The following is a 17,167-nucleotide window of genomic DNA, read 5'->3' on the forward strand; positions in this document are numbered from 1 at the left end:
TGTTGGGTTGGAGTGAGTTTGTTTAGAGTATGTTGGTATATTGGGTTAGAGTGTGTTGGGTTAGAGTGTGTTGGTATGCTGGGTTAGAATGTGTTGGTATGTTGGGTTAGAGTGTGTAAGTATGCTGGGTTAGAGTGTGTTGGGTTAGAGTGTGTTGGTATGTTGGGTTAGAGTGTGTTGGTATGTTGGGTTAGAATGTGTTGTATGTTGGGTTAGAGTGTGTTGTATGTTGGGTTAGAATGTGTTGGGTTGGAGTGAGTTTGTTTAGAGTATGTTGGTATATTGGGTTAGAGTGTGTTGGGTTAGAGTGTGTTGGTATGCTGGGTTAGAATGTGTTGGTATGTTGGGTTAGAGTGTGTAAGTATGCTGGGTTAGAGTGTGTTGGGTTAGAGTGTGTTGGTATGCTTGGTTAGAGTGTGTTGGTTTAGAGTATGTTGGTATATTGGGTTAGAGTGTGTTGGGTTAGAGTGTGTTGGTATGCTGGGTTAGAGTGTGTAAGTATGCTGGGTTAGAGTGTGTTGAGTTAGAGTGTGTTATGTTGGGTTAGAGTGTGTTGGTATGTTGGGTTAGAGTGTGTAAGTATGTTGGGTTAGAGTGTGTTGGGTTAGAGTGTGTTGGTATGCTGGGTTAGAGTGTGTAAGTATGCTGGGTTAGAGTGTGTTGGGTTAGAGTGTGTTATGTTGGGTTAGAGTGTGTTGGTATGCTGGGTTAGAGTGTGTTGGTATGTTGGGTTAGAGTGTGTAAGTATGCTGAGTTAGAGTGTGTTGGGTTAGAGTGTGTTATGTTGGGTTAGTGTGTGTTATGTTGGGTTAGAGTGTGTTGGTATGTTGGGTTAGAGTGTGTAAGTACGTTGGGTTAGAGTGTGTTGGGTTAGAGTGTGTTGGTATGCTGGGTTAGAGTGTGTAAGTATGCTGGGTTAGAGTGTGTTGGGTTAGAGTGTGTTGGTATGTTGGGTTAGTGTGTGTTGTATGTTGGGTTAGTGTGTGTTGTATGTTGTGTCAGTGTGTGTTATGTTGGGTTAGAGTGTGTTGGTATGTTGGGTTAGAGTGTGTTGGGATGTTGGGTTAGAGGGTGTTGGGTTAGAGTGTGTTGTATGTTGGGTTAGAGTGTGTTGGGTTAGAGTGTGTTGTATGTTGAGTTAGTGTGTTGGTATGTTGGGTTAGAGTGTGTTGGTATGTTGGGATAGAGTATGTAAGTATGTTGGGTTAGAGTATGTTAGGTTGGAGTGTGTTGTATTATTTTGGGATAGAGTGTGTTGTATGTTGGGTTAGTGTGTGTTATGTTGGGTTAGAGTGTATTGGTATGTTGGGTTAGAGTGTGTTGTATGTTGGGTTAGTGTGTGTTATGTTGGGTTAGAGTGTATTGGTATGTTGGGTTAGAGTGTGTTGTATGTTGGGTTAGAGTGTGTTGTATGTTGGGTTAGTGTGTGTTATGTTGGGTTAGAGTGTATTGGTATGTTGGGTTAGAGTGTGTTGTATGTTGGGTTAGAGTGTGTTGGTATGTTTCGGTTAGAGTGAGTTGGTATGTTGGGTTAGACTGTGTTGTATGTTGGGTTAGAGTGTGTTGGGTTGGAGTGAGTTGGTATGTTGGGTTAGAGTGTGTTGGTTTAGAGTGTGTTGTATGTTGGGTTAGAGTGTGTTGGGTTAGAGTGTGTTGTATGTTGAGTTAGTGTGTGTTGGGTTAGAGAGTGTTGTATGTTGAGTTAGTGTGTTGGTATGTTGGGTTAGAGTGTGTTGGTATGTTGGGATAGAGTATGTAAGTATGTTGGGTTAGAGTGTGTTGGTATGTTGGGTTAGAGTGTGTTGGTATGTTGGGTTAGAGTGTGTTGGTATGTTGGGTTAGAGTGTGTTGGTATGTTGGGTTAGAGTGTGTTGGTATATTGGGTAGTCCTAAAGAGTAGTTTACAGCACTGAGGGAGCAGAAGTGAATCGATGGGGTGTGGATTTAGAGCTTGCACATTTCGGAAAGGGGAAGGGAGGAAAGAGAGAGAAAGCGGGGTAACAGGGAGTGAGAAATGGGTCTGTTATTAGAATGAGCTTCGGTAATCTTAAGGGGGGGGGGGTTTATCCTCCTCCCAGCTGCTGCCTGGCCTGCCTCCTCTACTACATAATCTATGTGCTTGTTTACTACATGACATTAACATGAAATCTACTATGTTCATTGTACAGTTACATAACACTGCACTGATGGATGTGCTGGATGCATACATATTTCTACCTAATCTGATTGAGGTGTGTGTGTGGGGGGGGGCGTTATCCTCTCAGAGGGGGATCGAAGGAGGCAAGTCAAAAGTGTTAATACTGTACATATACTTTACAAGTTACATCCTAGCAGTCTGGAGGAGGATACTGGATACACACACACACCTAAATCAGATGAGGTACCCCTCCAAATTAAAATACGTCTGCCTAAAGACACACATATACTATCCCAGATGCTCTGAAGAACTGAAAATACACAAACACTCACTGTGGACACATGATCAGAGATAGTCAACTGTGAAACTGATGGAACATGACATGACTTTGGCCATGGCTGCATTACAAACACTTAAAAGACACACCCTCTCCCCTCAGGCTTCAAGTTAAGTGGACACTTCTGATGATGAATCATGACGTCTGATGAGTTGACACTTGCAGGGCAAGGGGTGAGGGAGGAATGAATACATTTTAAATGGACCGCCCTTGCCCGAAATTCATCAGTCCCACGGTTGTGTTGTCAGTCATCATGTAACCATCGGTCGCTGTTGTGTTGTCAGTCATCATGGAACCACCGGTAGCTGTTGTGTTGTCAGTCATCATGGAACCACCGGTAGCTGTTGTGTTGTCAGTCATCATGGAACCACCGGTAGCTGTTGTGTTGTCAGTCATCATGGAACCACCGGTAGCTGTTGTGTTGTCAGTCATCATAGAACCACCGGTAGTTGTTGTATTGTCAGTCATCATGGAACCACCGGTAGCTGTTGTGTTGTCAGTCATCATGGAGCGGTTGTGTTGTCAGTCATCATGGAACCACCGGTAGCTGTTGTGTTGTCAGTCATCATGGAACCACCGGTAGCTGTTGTGTTGTCAGTCATCATGGAACCACCGGTAGCTGTTGTGTGTGCTTTATATGCGCTACAGTCAATTATGATTGCATTTCATATCTTGGCTAGAAGACAACACCTCCTCAGACATCGAATACCAGCCATCTGAAGATATCAGGTAAATCGAAAATGATTATATTGCGATGTCAGGGAAAGTTGTATGCGCTAGCTAACGTTTCTAAAAGCTAACCAAACAAAAACATCATTACTTTTACCATACGTGTTTGTGCCGTCATGTGCATTAGTAGCACAATGTCTAACTTATTTACATTCGTTTTTACTTACACTTGCATGTCGACTTCTCCATATTAATGTTGGTTGTAAGTTTTGGCTGACTTTTCTTAGCGGATGTACAATCGTCACCAATTGAATTATGGGGCGTTTCAAGCCCCGGAGTGAACAGAATTGTACACTCGCACACTCAATCGCAAACGAGAGCTGAGGGTCTTACGTTGCCAACTTTGCTTACTTGGCTAATTGTTTGGACCAATGGAAAAGATGGCCGGGGGATTTCCCAAGGGCATAAGGCGAGGGTAAGTGGAGGAGGGTGTGTCTTTTACGTGTTTGGAACACAGCCCCTGTGTTTTGGGTAATCATGTCACATGACCTAGATTTTAACCTTTATTTGAAGCCTTTCCCAGAAATTTGAATTACATCAAAAATGTAAGAAATTGTCTGAGGATGGTGCTGGACCATCTGACATAAAAAGAAAAGGGGACAGTTTGATGAAAACTCTTTAACTAAAGATCATTGTCCAAAACACAGGGCCCTAGAGATGACACCTTCTATGCTCACATTGTCACAATGGAGACTGAACATTCTGTTTAATTCAAATACACAAACATCCAATTATAAATTAAACTCTATTTATTTTCTTATAACAAACTGAATACCTACTAAAGTTTTTTTTAAAATTAGGTTTTTATGAAATTATTATTGCTATTGAAGTTGTAATTTGAGAAAAACACTAACAACCACCCATTGAGTTACTGTGTCATGTCTTTAACTCCATTTTAAATTCAGTGCTGGACTCTTCCATCCCTGCTCCTCCCCAACAGGCAGCGTATCCATGGAGTTGAACGTTGAGTTTAGGGAGCAGAAATCTGAGAGGGTGTGGTTCTCCAAGCTCAGACAGACAGGATAGAGCACTGCCATCCCATCCTCCACCAACCAACACTCACAAACAAAAAAAACTCACACGCACAGAAACACATACAAGTTACAAAACTCAGGTGTGCACACACACACATCCCCTGACATAGTGACTTGCTGATTCAGTACCGGGCCAATCTCTTCTGACACACTGACGGGTTCTAAGCTACAACAACAAAGACCGCCTCCCCCCTGCTTCCCTCCACAGCCCCCCCCTTGTATCCATGCAGTTTTTAGCTAGAGAAGCCCCTGCCTCCTCCCTCCCTCCCTCTCTAGCAAGGGCAGGAGGAAGGGAGGAAGAGGAGGGGCAGAAAGAGGAGTGGATATGTAGAGGGCACAAAGAGGAAACAGGATGACATGACTGCTGAGTGGGGTTTAGGGAAGAAGTAGAATTTAGTGTTTATTTTGTGTGTGTTTAGTTTTATTCCTTATTTAGAACATTTGAATTAAAGAAAGTCCAAAGATAACCTCCTCCACCACCCACCACACAGCCTAGAATGAATGAACTCCAATGTTATGCCAGACAGATCCTCCCAACACAGATCAGCCCAGCATTGCCTTAAAAATAAAACAGTCAGCAAAGGGTGAATATACAGAACATAAAAAATTGTTATTTCTAAAATGTTTCAGTGTGTACAACACTTCTCAGCCAAACCCCTGCCCCCGTAGTAATACTAGAGCTGTGTAGCCTCTGCCAAGTCTCCAACGACCGGATGTTCCGGTTTTCAGGGGAAATGGAAAGAGAGCCTGTGACATGACTTCTGCTTTTGGACGCTAACAAGGCAACACTCTATGTAAACTCCTCCTCCACAGTTACTGGATTGGTTGAACAGTGCAGAAGAGAACCTCCAGACAGTTTTTTTTCCTTCTCGTCAAGACCGGTATGTAGGGCAGTGTTGACCAAACCCGGTCCTGGGTACTCCAAGGGGTAAATGTTTTGGTTTTTGCCCTAGCTGTTATGTGCCATACATAAGCATCTACCTCTGGTACCAAAAGTTACATGTTCAAATCCAGCAATAGAAAGTTATTTTTGTTTTAAGCCTATCCCAAACCTTAACCCTTACCTTAACCATTCTCAGTTAATGCCTCACCTTAAGATTTTGGAGTTAATTCGTAATTAATGCCTAAGCATCTGCCTTTGGTGCCAAAACCATTCAGAGATAAAGCCTAACCTTAAGATTTCAGAGTTAATGCCTAACCTAAAAATGTGGAGTTAATGCCTACACTTAACCCTAAACACTTTGAAATGTGGAGTTAATGCCTACACTTAACCCTAAACACTTTGAAATGTGGAGTTAATGCCTACACTTAACCCTAAACACTTTGAAATGTGGAGTTAATGCCTATGCTTAACCCTAAACACTTTGAAATGTGGAGTTAATGCCTACACTTAAACCTAAACACTTTGAAATGTGGAGTTAATGCCTACACTTAACCCTAAACACTTTAAAATGTGGAGTTAATGCCTACACTTAACCCTAAACACTTTGAAATGTGGAGTTAATGCCTACACTTAACCCTAAACACTTTGAAATGTGGAGTTAATGCCTACACTTAACCCTAAACACTTTGAAATGTGGAGTTAATGCCTACACTTAACCCTAAACACTTTAAAATGTGGAGTTAATGCCTACACTTAACCCTAAACACTTTAAAATGTGGAGTTAATGCCTACACTTAACCCTAAACACTTTGAAATGTGGAGTTAATGCCTACACTTAACCCTAAACACTTTGAAATGTGGAGTTAATGCCTACACTTAACCCTAAACACTTTAAAATGTGGAGTTAATGCCTACACTTAACCCTAAACACTTTGAAATGTGGAGTTAATGCCTACACTTAACCCTAAACACTTTGAAATTTGACGTTCGGAACAACTTCAAAATTTGACATTTGAGAAACATGGCTGATTTGGAACCCTCCCCGACTCAATTCAATTCAATTCAAGGGGCTTTATTGGCATGGAAAACATGTGTTAAAATTGCCAAAGCAAGTGAGGTAGATAATATACAAAAGTGAAATAAACAATAAAAATTTACAGTAAACATTACACATACAGAATTTTCAAAACAATAAAGACATTACAAATGTCATATTATATATATATATATATACACTGTATACACTCTCTCTCTGGCTCTCTATCCCTCTATCCCTCTCCCTGTCTCTTTCTCTTGTCTCTCTATCCCTCTCTCTGTCTCTTTCTCTTGTCTCTCTATCCCTCTCTCTGTCTCTTTCTCTTGTCTCTCTATCCCTCTCTCTGTCTCTTTCTCTTGTCTCTATCCCTCTCTCTGTCTCTTTCTCTTGTCTCTCTATCCCTCTGTCTTTCTCTTGTCTCTCTATCCCTCTGTCTGTCTCTTGTCTCTATATCCCTCTCTCTGTCTCTTGTCTCTCTATCCCTCTCTCTGTCTCTTGTCTCTCTATCCCTCTGTCTCTGTCTCTTGTCTCTATATCCCTCTCTGTCTCTTTCTCTTGTCTCTCTATCCCTCTCTCTGTCTCTTTCTCTTGTCTCTCTATCCCTCTCTGTCTCTTTCTCTTGTCTCTCTATCCCTCTCTCTGTCTCTTGTCTCTCTATCCCTCTGTCTGTCTCTTGTCTCTATATCCCTCTCTCTGTCTCTTGTCTCTCTATCCCTCTCTCTGTCTCTTGTCTCTCTATCCCTCTCTCTGTCTCTTGTCTCTATATCCCTCTCTCTTTCTCTTGTCTCTCTATCCCTCTCTCTTTCTCTTGTCTCTCTATCCCTCTCTCTGTCTCTTTCTCTTGTCTCTCTATCCCTCTCTCTGTCTCTTGTCTCTCTATCCCTCTGTCTGTCTCTTGTCTCTATATCCCTCTCTCTGTCTCTTGTCTCTCTATCCCTCTCTCTGTCTCTTGTCTCTCTATCCCTCTCTCTGTCTCTTGTCTCTATATCCCTGTCTCTTTCTCTTGTCTCTCTATCCCTCTCTCTTTCTCTTGTCTCTCTATCCCTCTCTCTGTCTCTTTCTCTTGTCTCTCTATCCCTCTCTCTGTCTCTTTCTCTTGTCTCTCTATCCCTCTCTCTGTCTCTTGTCTCTCTATCCCTCTGTCTGTCTCTTGTCTCTATATCCCTCTCTCTGTCTCTTGTCTCTCTATCCCTCTCTCTTTCTCTTGTCTCTCTATCCCTCTCTCTTTCTCTTGTCTCTCTATCCCTCTCTCTCTTTCTCTTGTCTCTCTATCCCTCTCTCTGTCTCTTTCTCTTCCCTCTCTCTATCCCTCTCTCTGTCTCTTTCTCTTGTCTCTCTATCCCTCTCTCTGTCTCTTTCTCTTTCTCTCTATCCCTCTCTCTGTCTCTTTCTCTTGTCTCTCTATCCCTCTCTCTGTCTCTTTCTCTTGTCTCTCTATCCCTCTCTCTTTCTCTTGTCTCTCTATCCCTCTCTCTGTCTCTTTCTCTTGTCTCTCTATCCCTCTCTCTGTCTCTTTCTCTTGTCTCTCTATCCCTCTCTCTGTCTCTTTCTCTTGTCTCTCTATCCCTCTCTCTGTCTCTTTCTCTTGTCTCTCTATCCCTCTCTCTGTCTCTTGTCTCTCTATCCCTCTCTCTGTCTCTTTCTCTTGTCTCTCTATCCCTCTCTCTGTCTCTTTCTCTTGTCTCTCTATCCCTCTCTCTGTCTCTTTCTCTTGTCTCTCTATCCCTCTCTCTTTCTCTTGTCTCTCTATCCCTCTCTCTGTCTCTTTCTCTTGTCTCTCTATCCCTCTCTCTGTCTCTCTGTGTCTCTATCCCTCTCTCTTTCTCTTGTCTCTCTATCCCTCTCTCTGTCTCTCTGTCTCTCTATCCCTCTCTCTGTCTCTCTGTGTCTCTATCCCTCTCTCTGTCTCTTGTCTCTCTATCCCTCTGTCTCTCTTTCTCTTCTCTCTTGTCTCTCTATCCCTCTCTCTTTCTCTTGTCTCTCTATCCCTCTCTCTGTCTCTTTCTCTTGTCTCTCTATCCCTCTCTCTGTCTCTTTCTCTTGTCTCTCTATCCCTCTGTCTTTCTCTTGTCTCTCTATCCCTCTGTCTCTTTCTCTTGTCTCTCTATCCCTCTCTCTTTCTCTTGTCTCTCTATCCCTCTCTCTGTCTCTTTCTCTTGTCTCTCTATCCCTCTCCCTGTCTCTTTCTCTTGTCTCTCTATCCCTCTCTCTGTCTCTTTCTCTTGTCTCTCTATCCCTCTCTCTGTCTCTTTCTCTTGTCTCTCTATCCCTCTCTCTGTCTCTTTCTCTTGTCTCTCTATCCCTCTCTCTTTCTCTTGTCTCTCTATCCCTCTCTCTGTCTCTTTCTCTTGTCTCTCTATCCCTCTCTCTGTCTCTTTCTCTTGTCTCTCTATCCCTCTCTCTTTCTCTTGTCTCTCTATCCCTCTCTCTGTCTCTTTCTCTTGTCTCTCTATCCCTCTCTCTGTCTCTTTCTCTTGTCTCTCTATCCCTCTCTCTGTCTCTTTCTCTTGTCTCTCTATCCCTCTCTCTGTCTCTTTCTCTTGTCTCTCTATCCCTCTCTCTGTCTCTTTCTCTTGTCTCTCTATCCCTCTCTCTGTCTCTTTCTCTTGTCTCTCTATCCCTCTCTCTTTCTCTTTCTCTTGTCTCTCTATCCCTCTCTCTGTCTCTTTCTCTTGTCTCTCTATCCCTCTCTCTTTCTCTTTCTCTTGTCTCTCTATCCCTCTCTCTTTCTCTTGTCTCTCTATCCCTCTGTCTGTCTCTTGTCTCTATATCCCTCTCTCTGTCTCTTGTCTCTCTATCCCTCTCTCTGTCTCTGTCTCTTGTCTCTATATCTCTGTCTCTGTCTCTTGTCTCTATATCCCTCTCTCTGTCTCTTGTCTCTCTATCCCTCTCTCTGTCTCTTGTCTCTCTATCCCTCTGTCTCTTTCTCTTGTCTCTCTATCCCTCTCTCTGTCTCTTGTCTCTCTATCCCTCTCTCTGTCTCTTTCTCTTTTCTCTCTATCCCTCTCTCTGTCTCTTTCTCTTGTCTCTCTATCCCTCTCTCTGTCTCTTTCTCTTGTCTCTCTATCCCTCTCTCTTTCTCTTGTCTCTCTATCCCTCTCTCTTTCTCTGTCTCTCTATCCCTCTGTCTCTGTCTCTTGTCTCTCTATCCCTCTCTCTGTCTCTTGTCTCTCTATCCCTCTCTCTGTCTCTTGTCTCTCTATCCCTCTGTCTCTTTCTCTTGTCTCTCTATCCCTCTCTCTGTCTCTTGTCTCTCTATCCCTCTCTCTGTCTCTTTCTCTTTTCTCTCTATCCCTCTCTCTGTCTCTTTCTCTTTTCTCTCTATCCCTCTCTGTCTCTCTCTCGTCTCTCTATCCCTCTCTCTGTCTCTCTTTCTCTTGTCTCTCTATCCCTCTCTCTGTCTCTCTCTCTCTTGTCTCTCTATCCCTCTCTCTGTCTCTCTGTGTCTCTCTCTGAGCCTGCTGTGTTCATTCACTGTGCTCCATTAGAAGTCACGCTAGGCAAGCCATGCTGTACTCTACTACTGACCGCACACACACACGCACACATACACGCACCCACACAGACAGACAGACACTTACTTGCACTTGCACTCACCCAAATCCTCCAGGGCTGAATGCTGACTAGTCTCAAAACAACGTTGATCTGTATTAAACATGCACACTGCCAATAGGGGGCATAGAGTTAACCATCACTACACTAGTCCTGCCTATGAACTGCAATACCAAGGGAGGGAATAGAGTTAACCATCACTACACTAGTCCTGCCTATGAACTGCAATACCAAGGGAGGGAATAGAGTTAACCATCACTACACTAGTCCTGCCTATGAACTGCAATACCAAGGGAGGGAATAGAGTTAACCATCACTACACTAGTCCTGCCTATGAACTACAATACCAAGGGAGGGAATAGAGTTAACCATCACTACACTAGTCCTGCCTATGAACTACAATACCAAGGAGGGAATAGAGTTAACCATCACTACACTAGTCCTGCCTATGAACTACAATACCAAGGGAGGGAATAGAGTTAACCATCACTACACTAGTCCTGCCTATGAACTACAATACCAAGGGAGGGAATAGAGTTAACCATCACTACACTAGTCCTGCCTATGAACTACAATACCAAGGAGGGAATAGAGTTAACCATCACTACACTAGTCCTGCCTATGAACTACAATACCAAGGGAGGGAATAGAGTTAACCATCACTACACTAGTCCTGCCTATGAACTACAATACCAAGGGAGGGAATAGAGTTAACCATCACTACACTAGTCCTGCCTATGAACTACAATACCAAGGGAGGGAATAGAGTTAACCATTACTACACTAGTCCTGCCTATGAACTGCAATACCAAGGGAGGGAATAGAGTTAACCATCACTACACTAGTCCTGCCTATGAACTGCAATACCAAGGGAGGGAATAGAGTTAACCATCACTACACTAGTCCTGCCTATGAACTACAATACCAAGGGAGGGAATAGAGTTAACCATCACTACACTAGTCCTGCCTATGAACTGCAATACCAAGGGAGGGAATAGAGTTAACCATCACTACACTAGTCCTGCCTATGAACTACAATACCAAGGGAGGGAATAGAGTTAACCATCACTACACTAGTCCTGCCTATGAACTGCAATACCAAGGGAGGGAATAGAGTTAACCATCACTACACTAGTCCTGCCTATGAACTGCAATACCAAGGGAGGGAATAGAGTTAACCATCACTACACTAGTCCTGCCTATGAACTACAATACCAAGGGAGGGAATAGAGTTAACCATCACTACACTAGTCCTGCCTATGAACTGCAATACCAAGGGAGGGAATAGAGTTAACCATCACTACACTAGTCCTGCCTATGAACTACAATACCAAGGGAGGGAATAGAGTTAACCATCACTACACTAGTCCTGCCTATGAACTGCAATACCAAGGAGGGAATAGAGTTAACCATCACTACACTAGTCCTGCCTATGAACTACAATACCAAGGGAGGGAATAGAGTTAACCATTACTACACTAGTCCTGCCTATGAACTGCAATACCAAGGGAGGGAATAGAGTTAACCATTACTACACTAGTCCTGCCTATGAACTACAATACCAAGGGAGGGAATAGAGTTAACCATTACTACACTAGTCCTGCCTATGAACTACAATACCAAGGGAGGGAATAGAGTTAACCATCACTACACTAGTCCTGCCTATGAACTACAATACCAAGGGAGGGAATAGAGTTAACCATTACTACACTAGTCCTGCCTATGAACTGCAATACCAAGGGAGGGAATAGAGTTAACCATCACTACACTAGTCCTGCCTATGAACTACAATACCAAGGGAGGGAATAGAGTTAACCATCACTACACTAGTCCTGCCTATGAACTACAATACCAAGGGAGGGAATAGAGTTAACCATTACTACACTAGTCCTGCCTATGAACTACAATACCAAGGGAGGGAATAGAGTTAACCATTACTACACTAGTCCTGCCTATGAACTACAATACCAAGGGAGGGAATAGAGTTAACCATCACTACACTAGTCCTGCCTATGAACTACAATACCAAGGGAGGGAATAGAGTTAACCATTACTACACTAGTCCTGCCTATGAACTACAATACCAAGGGAGGGAATAGAGTTAACCATTACTACACTAGTCCTGCCTATGAACTGCAATACCAAGGGAGGGAATAGAGTTAACCATTACTACACTAGTCCTGCCTATGAACTACAATACCAAGGGAGGGAATAGAGTTAACCATTACTACACTAGTCCTGCCTATGAACTACAATACCAAGGGAGGGAATAGAGTTAACCATCACTACACTAGTCCTGCCTATGAACTGCACAATACCAAGGGAGGGAATAGAGTTAACCATTACTACACTAGTCCTGCCTATGAACTGCAATACCAAGGGAGGGAATAGAGTTAACCTCCACACTACTGAACCTACTGTTTAAGGAATATATAGATAAACATTTTAAAGGATTCAAATATTTAGATAGCAGACATATCAAATTTGTCCTTGCTTGGTGGCCATTATGATGTCATCAGCAGGGGGCAGACTAAAATACATGATGTGGACCATATTTTCAAGGACACAGAAGTCTCTCATAACACAATGTGGGGATATTTGGGGAAGAGTCATGCTACGATCCTTATGGTGACACCATCTTACATGGCTTCTCAATTATTGAAGCAGAGTGACTGAATGAGAGACAAAGAGAAAAAGGTGGGATGAGAGAGAGAGGGGAGAGAGAGAGAGAGAGAAATTGTGAAAGGGTGAAAGCAGGATGGTGAAAGAGGTATAAACTGGCGTGATCCACCAAGTATGTAAATGAGGGTTATTTTGCATGTACCTTGACAACACACATGAACACACACCCTGATGACTGATACACTCTGCCCATCTGTGTGTGTATTAGGGGCTGTGGCTCAGTGCTGTGGCATGCAGCTTGTGTTTGGTGTGAAATGAACACACATACACACACACAGGGTTTGGAGAAGTGTATACAGCAGCGTGACCCAGAGTCCCCTGGTACCGGAACCTTCTAGAATGATTTAGAGCCACTGTCAGACACACAGGACTACAACTGGGTTAGAATGATAAAACGCCACCTGATCTGCTGGGCTGGGGAATCACATAGTTTGATGCCATTCCATTGTATATGTGTGCCATTCAGAGGGTGAACAGGCAAGACAAAAGATTTAAGTGCCTTTGAACGGGGTATGGTAGTAGGTGCCAGGCGCACCGGTTTGTTCCAAGAACTGCAACGTTGCTGGGGTTTTCACGCTCAACAGCTTCCCGTGTGTATCAAAAATGGTCCACCACCCAAAGGACATCTAGCCAACTTGAGACAATTGTGGGAAGCATTGTAGTGAACATGGGCCAGCATCCCTGTGCAACTCAATATTAGGTAAATACTACTAATGTTTGGTATACTCAGTTTATGTGCCCTTCAAATGAAAACATTGTAGAATAAAACACAACACTGACAGTAATGTTATTTGATGAATAAGGGTGAAGCTTTTTCTCAAACCAGACCAGAGGATAGAGGTTGCATCCATACACAGCCCCTCCATTCAACCAGCGACCACAAAATAGTGCCATGCACTGCGGGTGCTACTGAGTACTATGAAGACACCATTGAGAGTCTGTGTGTGTGTTTTTGTTTAGTGGTGGGGGGGGGGGTCGAGTGTGTATGGGGTGAGGGTATTTGTGATATTGTGTGCGTGAGTGAGTGTGTGGGGAGATGGGTTGAGGGGTCTGTGTGTGGTACAGTCACATTGTGCCATGATGCTGTTATATAATGGGCTGGCTAGTGGGATGTCAGACTAACATCTCAGACAGAGTTCAGTGTGTCAAATCGGAGGGCCTGTTGTCCGGACCTCTGGCAGTCTCTATGGGGGTGCCACTGGGTTCAATTCTCGGGCCGACTCTTTTCTCTGTATACATCAATGATGTCACTCTTTCTGCTGATGATTCTCTGATCCACTTCTATGCAGACGACACCATTCTGTATACTTCTGGCCCTTCTTTGGACACTGTGTTAACTAACCTCCAGACGAGCTTCAATGCCATACAACTCTCCTTCCGTGCCTCCAACTGCTCTTAAATGCAAGTAAAACTAAATGCCTGCTCTTCAACCGATCGCTGCCCGCACCTGCCCGAACATACCGCCCGTCCAGCATCACTACTCTGGACGGTTCTAACTTAGAATATGTGGACAACTACAAATACCTAGGTGTCTGGTTAGACTGTAAACTCTCCTTCCAGACTCACATTAAGCATCTCCAATCCAACATTAAATCTAGAATCGGCTTCCTATTTCGCAAACAAAGCATCCTTCACTCATGCTGCCGAACATACCCTCGGAAATCTGAATATCCTGCCGATCCTTGACTTTGGCGATGTCATTTACAAAATAGCCTCCAACACTCTATTCAGAAAATTGGATGCTGTCTATCACAGTGCCATCAGTTTTGTCACCAAAGCCCATATACTACCCACCTCTGCGACCTGTATGCTCACGTTGGCTGGCCCTCGCTTCATATTCGTTGCCAAACCCACTGTCTCCAGGTCATCTATAAGTCTTTGCTTGGTAAAGCCCTGCCTTATCTCAGCTCACTGGTCACCACAGCAGCACCCACCCGTAGCACGCGCTCCAGCTTCTCTTTCACTGGTCACCCCAAAGCAAATCCCTCCTTTGGCCGTCTTTCCTTCCAGTTCTCTGCTGCCAATGACTGGAACGAATTGCAAAAATCACTGAAGCTGGAGATCCATATCTCCCTCACTAACTTTAAGCACCAGCTGTCAGAGCAGCTCACATATCACTGCACCTGTAAATAGCCCATCTCATCCCCATACTGTAATTTATTTCTTTGCTCCTTTGCACCCCAGTATCTCTACTTGCACATTCATCTTCTGCACATCTATCACTCCAGTGTTTAATTGCTAAATTGTAATTATTTTGTCACTATGGCCTATTTATTTCCTTACCTCCCTTATTTTACCTCATTTGCACACACTATGTAGACTTTTAAAAATCTATTGTGTTATTGACTGTATGTTTGTTTATTCCATGTGCAACTCTGTGTTGTTGTTTGTGTCACACTGCTTTGCTTAATCTTGGCAAGGTCGCAGTTGTAAATGAGAACATGTTCTCAACTAGCCTACCTGGTTAAATAAAAGTGAAATAATTATTTTTAAAAGCTGTCATTTTTTACCAAACTAATTTTTGCCAGGGCATTCAGTCAGTCATTCACTGCATGTGATGAGGATGAATTGGAAATATGTGTATGCTTTGTGTGTGAGAGAGCCCTGTCAACGTGAGAGAAATATGGAGATATAAAAAGAGGTGGAATGAGAATGAAAGAAAGAGAGAGTAAATAATAAAAAACAGAATTCCACAGAAAAAGAGTGGTGTTTGTACTATTTGGCTGTACAGCACAGTACAGTTACAGCAGTAGGCCTAGATCATTATAGAACAGCAGTGCACGGGTTCTAAAGCACTACTGCAGTAGTAGTACTAGGAACGGGGAGAGGTGGAGAGGGAAGGGAGGGAGTAGACTAGAGGGTGGAGAGGGGCGGGAGAGCGTTGCATGTAATCTGGCAGACGGGGGGTAGCCCCCGGCTCACACTGCAGCTCTCGTGCTCAAACTACTACTACTGGACTCAGATGACCTACATCACGCGCCAGGAGGAAAAGGAGAGAAATAGTAAAAGAGCGCGCGGAAAGGAAATAACCAAATAAACAAGGCGGCATCTTCAACATTAGCCAGTGTTTTCAACCAATTCTATGAATGCATGTCAGTTTTTTTACGCATCACGTAGTGATTGAGAAAACACAGTAATGCAGTTGTATCTATGTCTGAGTGTATATATTTGATTCGAAATTGAAGTTCAATTGACAAGGCCGACCTAGGCTAGGCTGTAGCCTATAACGTCACTCTACTCCCGACTGGTGGCCGACAATCCAAATTGCAATAAAGTAGCATGGCCTACTATTGGGCTGCGTTCAGTACGAAAACAAAGTACAGTAACGTTCAATTAAACGGAAACGGGGATACTGAACGAACAAATTAAAATACGGGGAGGGGTTGTGGATGAAAATGCTTGGCTTCTCTTTAAATACGTCACTCATTGCTTTAAGCCAAACCCATAAAAACGGAGCAAACGTACCTCAAAGTATGTTCAATAAAAACGGCCAAAGACTAAAAGACTGCTAAATAGTTAATCAAATAGCTACCCAGACTATCTGCATTGCCCCTTTTTGCACTAATTTATTGTAACGACCCTGGTTATTATTTTGACTTATCACATAGCCAACGCTGCTGCTACTGTTTACTATCTGTCACTTTATACTATACATTATGTACATATCTACCTCAATGACCGTATATACCCCTGAATATCGACTCGGTACTAATATAGGGGAAGGGCCCGTAAGAAAGAATGTCACTGTTAGTCCACACCTGTTGTTTACGAAGAACGTGACACATTTGATCTGAACGTTTTGGGGGAACGTGCCGTTCAGTACAAATCTATACGAAACGTAGCAAAGGTTCAATCGAACTGAACACACTCGTGTATTCAAGTGACAAACTGCTACAACAAGACAATCATCTGTGTCAATACACGGTGAGTGGTAAAATTGAAGACTACCTCTGGAAAATCTGTATTTTGATGAAAGTACTCTGCCTGCAGCATAGGCACTTTTTGTTATCTTTGGCCTCACCCCCTTAGCTAAGAAACCTATTGCAGTCCTCATCCTCCACGTACAACACCAGTTCTGCCAGTCACATTCTGTTAAAGGTCCCCAAAGCACACACATCCCTGGGTCGCTCCTCTTTTCAGTTCGCTGCAGCTAGCGACTGGAACAAGCTGCACAAAAACCCTCAAACGGGTCCGTTATATCGCCATCTCGTCATTCAAAGACGACATTTTGGACACGCTTACTTACTGACAGTTGTGGCTGCTTCGCGTGATGTATTGTCGTCTCTACCTTCTTGCCCTTTGTGCTGTTATCTGTGCCCAAAAATGTTTGTACCATGTACTGTGCTGCTACCATGTTGTGTTTTCATGTGTTGCTGCCATACTATGTTGTTTTATGTCTCTCTTTGTTTAGTGTTGTGGTGTCTCTCTTGTCGTGATGTGTTTTGTCATATATTTTATTGTACATTTTTAATCCCAGCCCCCGTCCCCGCAGGAGTGATTTTGGTTGGCCGTCATTGTCAATTAGAATGAGTTCTTAACTGACTTGCCTAGTTAAATAAAAACTATTATTCACGTGTTGATTTTATGATTGATTCACGGAAACAACGAACAAGTTTTGTATTTTTTTAAACATTTTTTATGTTTATTAACAACAAATCAATACATAAAGCACATGAGGGAACACAAGCATACATAGATTACAAACAATGGACAATCGAGCTAGGGGGTACAATATCACATTACAATTACACAAGGACCTTAAGGGACATGCATATAC

The 17,167-nt window shown here is 43.2% G+C and overlaps 1 protein-coding gene across 2 annotated transcripts in view; it reads right to left on the reverse strand.

The window, feature by feature from the left end:
- Positions 1–16,479, reverse strand: part of LOC123998186 (carbonic anhydrase 14-like) — a 78,932-nt gene extending 62,453 nt beyond the window's left edge. For both annotated transcript variants that reach the window (XM_046303196.1, XM_046303194.1), the window contains exon 1: positions 16,339–16,479. In XM_046303196.1, coding sequence (XP_046159152.1) covers positions 16,339–16,444 — 106 coding nt within the window. In that variant the 5' untranslated portion in view covers positions 16,445–16,479. The remainder of the gene's footprint in view (positions 1–16,338) is intronic.
- Positions 16,480–17,167: the final 688 nt, after the last annotated feature.

The sequence above is a fragment of the Oncorhynchus gorbuscha genome, linkage group LG15 (assembly GCF_021184085.1).
Source record: "Oncorhynchus gorbuscha isolate QuinsamMale2020 ecotype Even-year linkage group LG15, OgorEven_v1.0, whole genome shotgun sequence".
NCBI classification, from domain to species: Eukaryota; Metazoa; Chordata; class Actinopteri; order Salmoniformes; family Salmonidae; genus Oncorhynchus; species Oncorhynchus gorbuscha.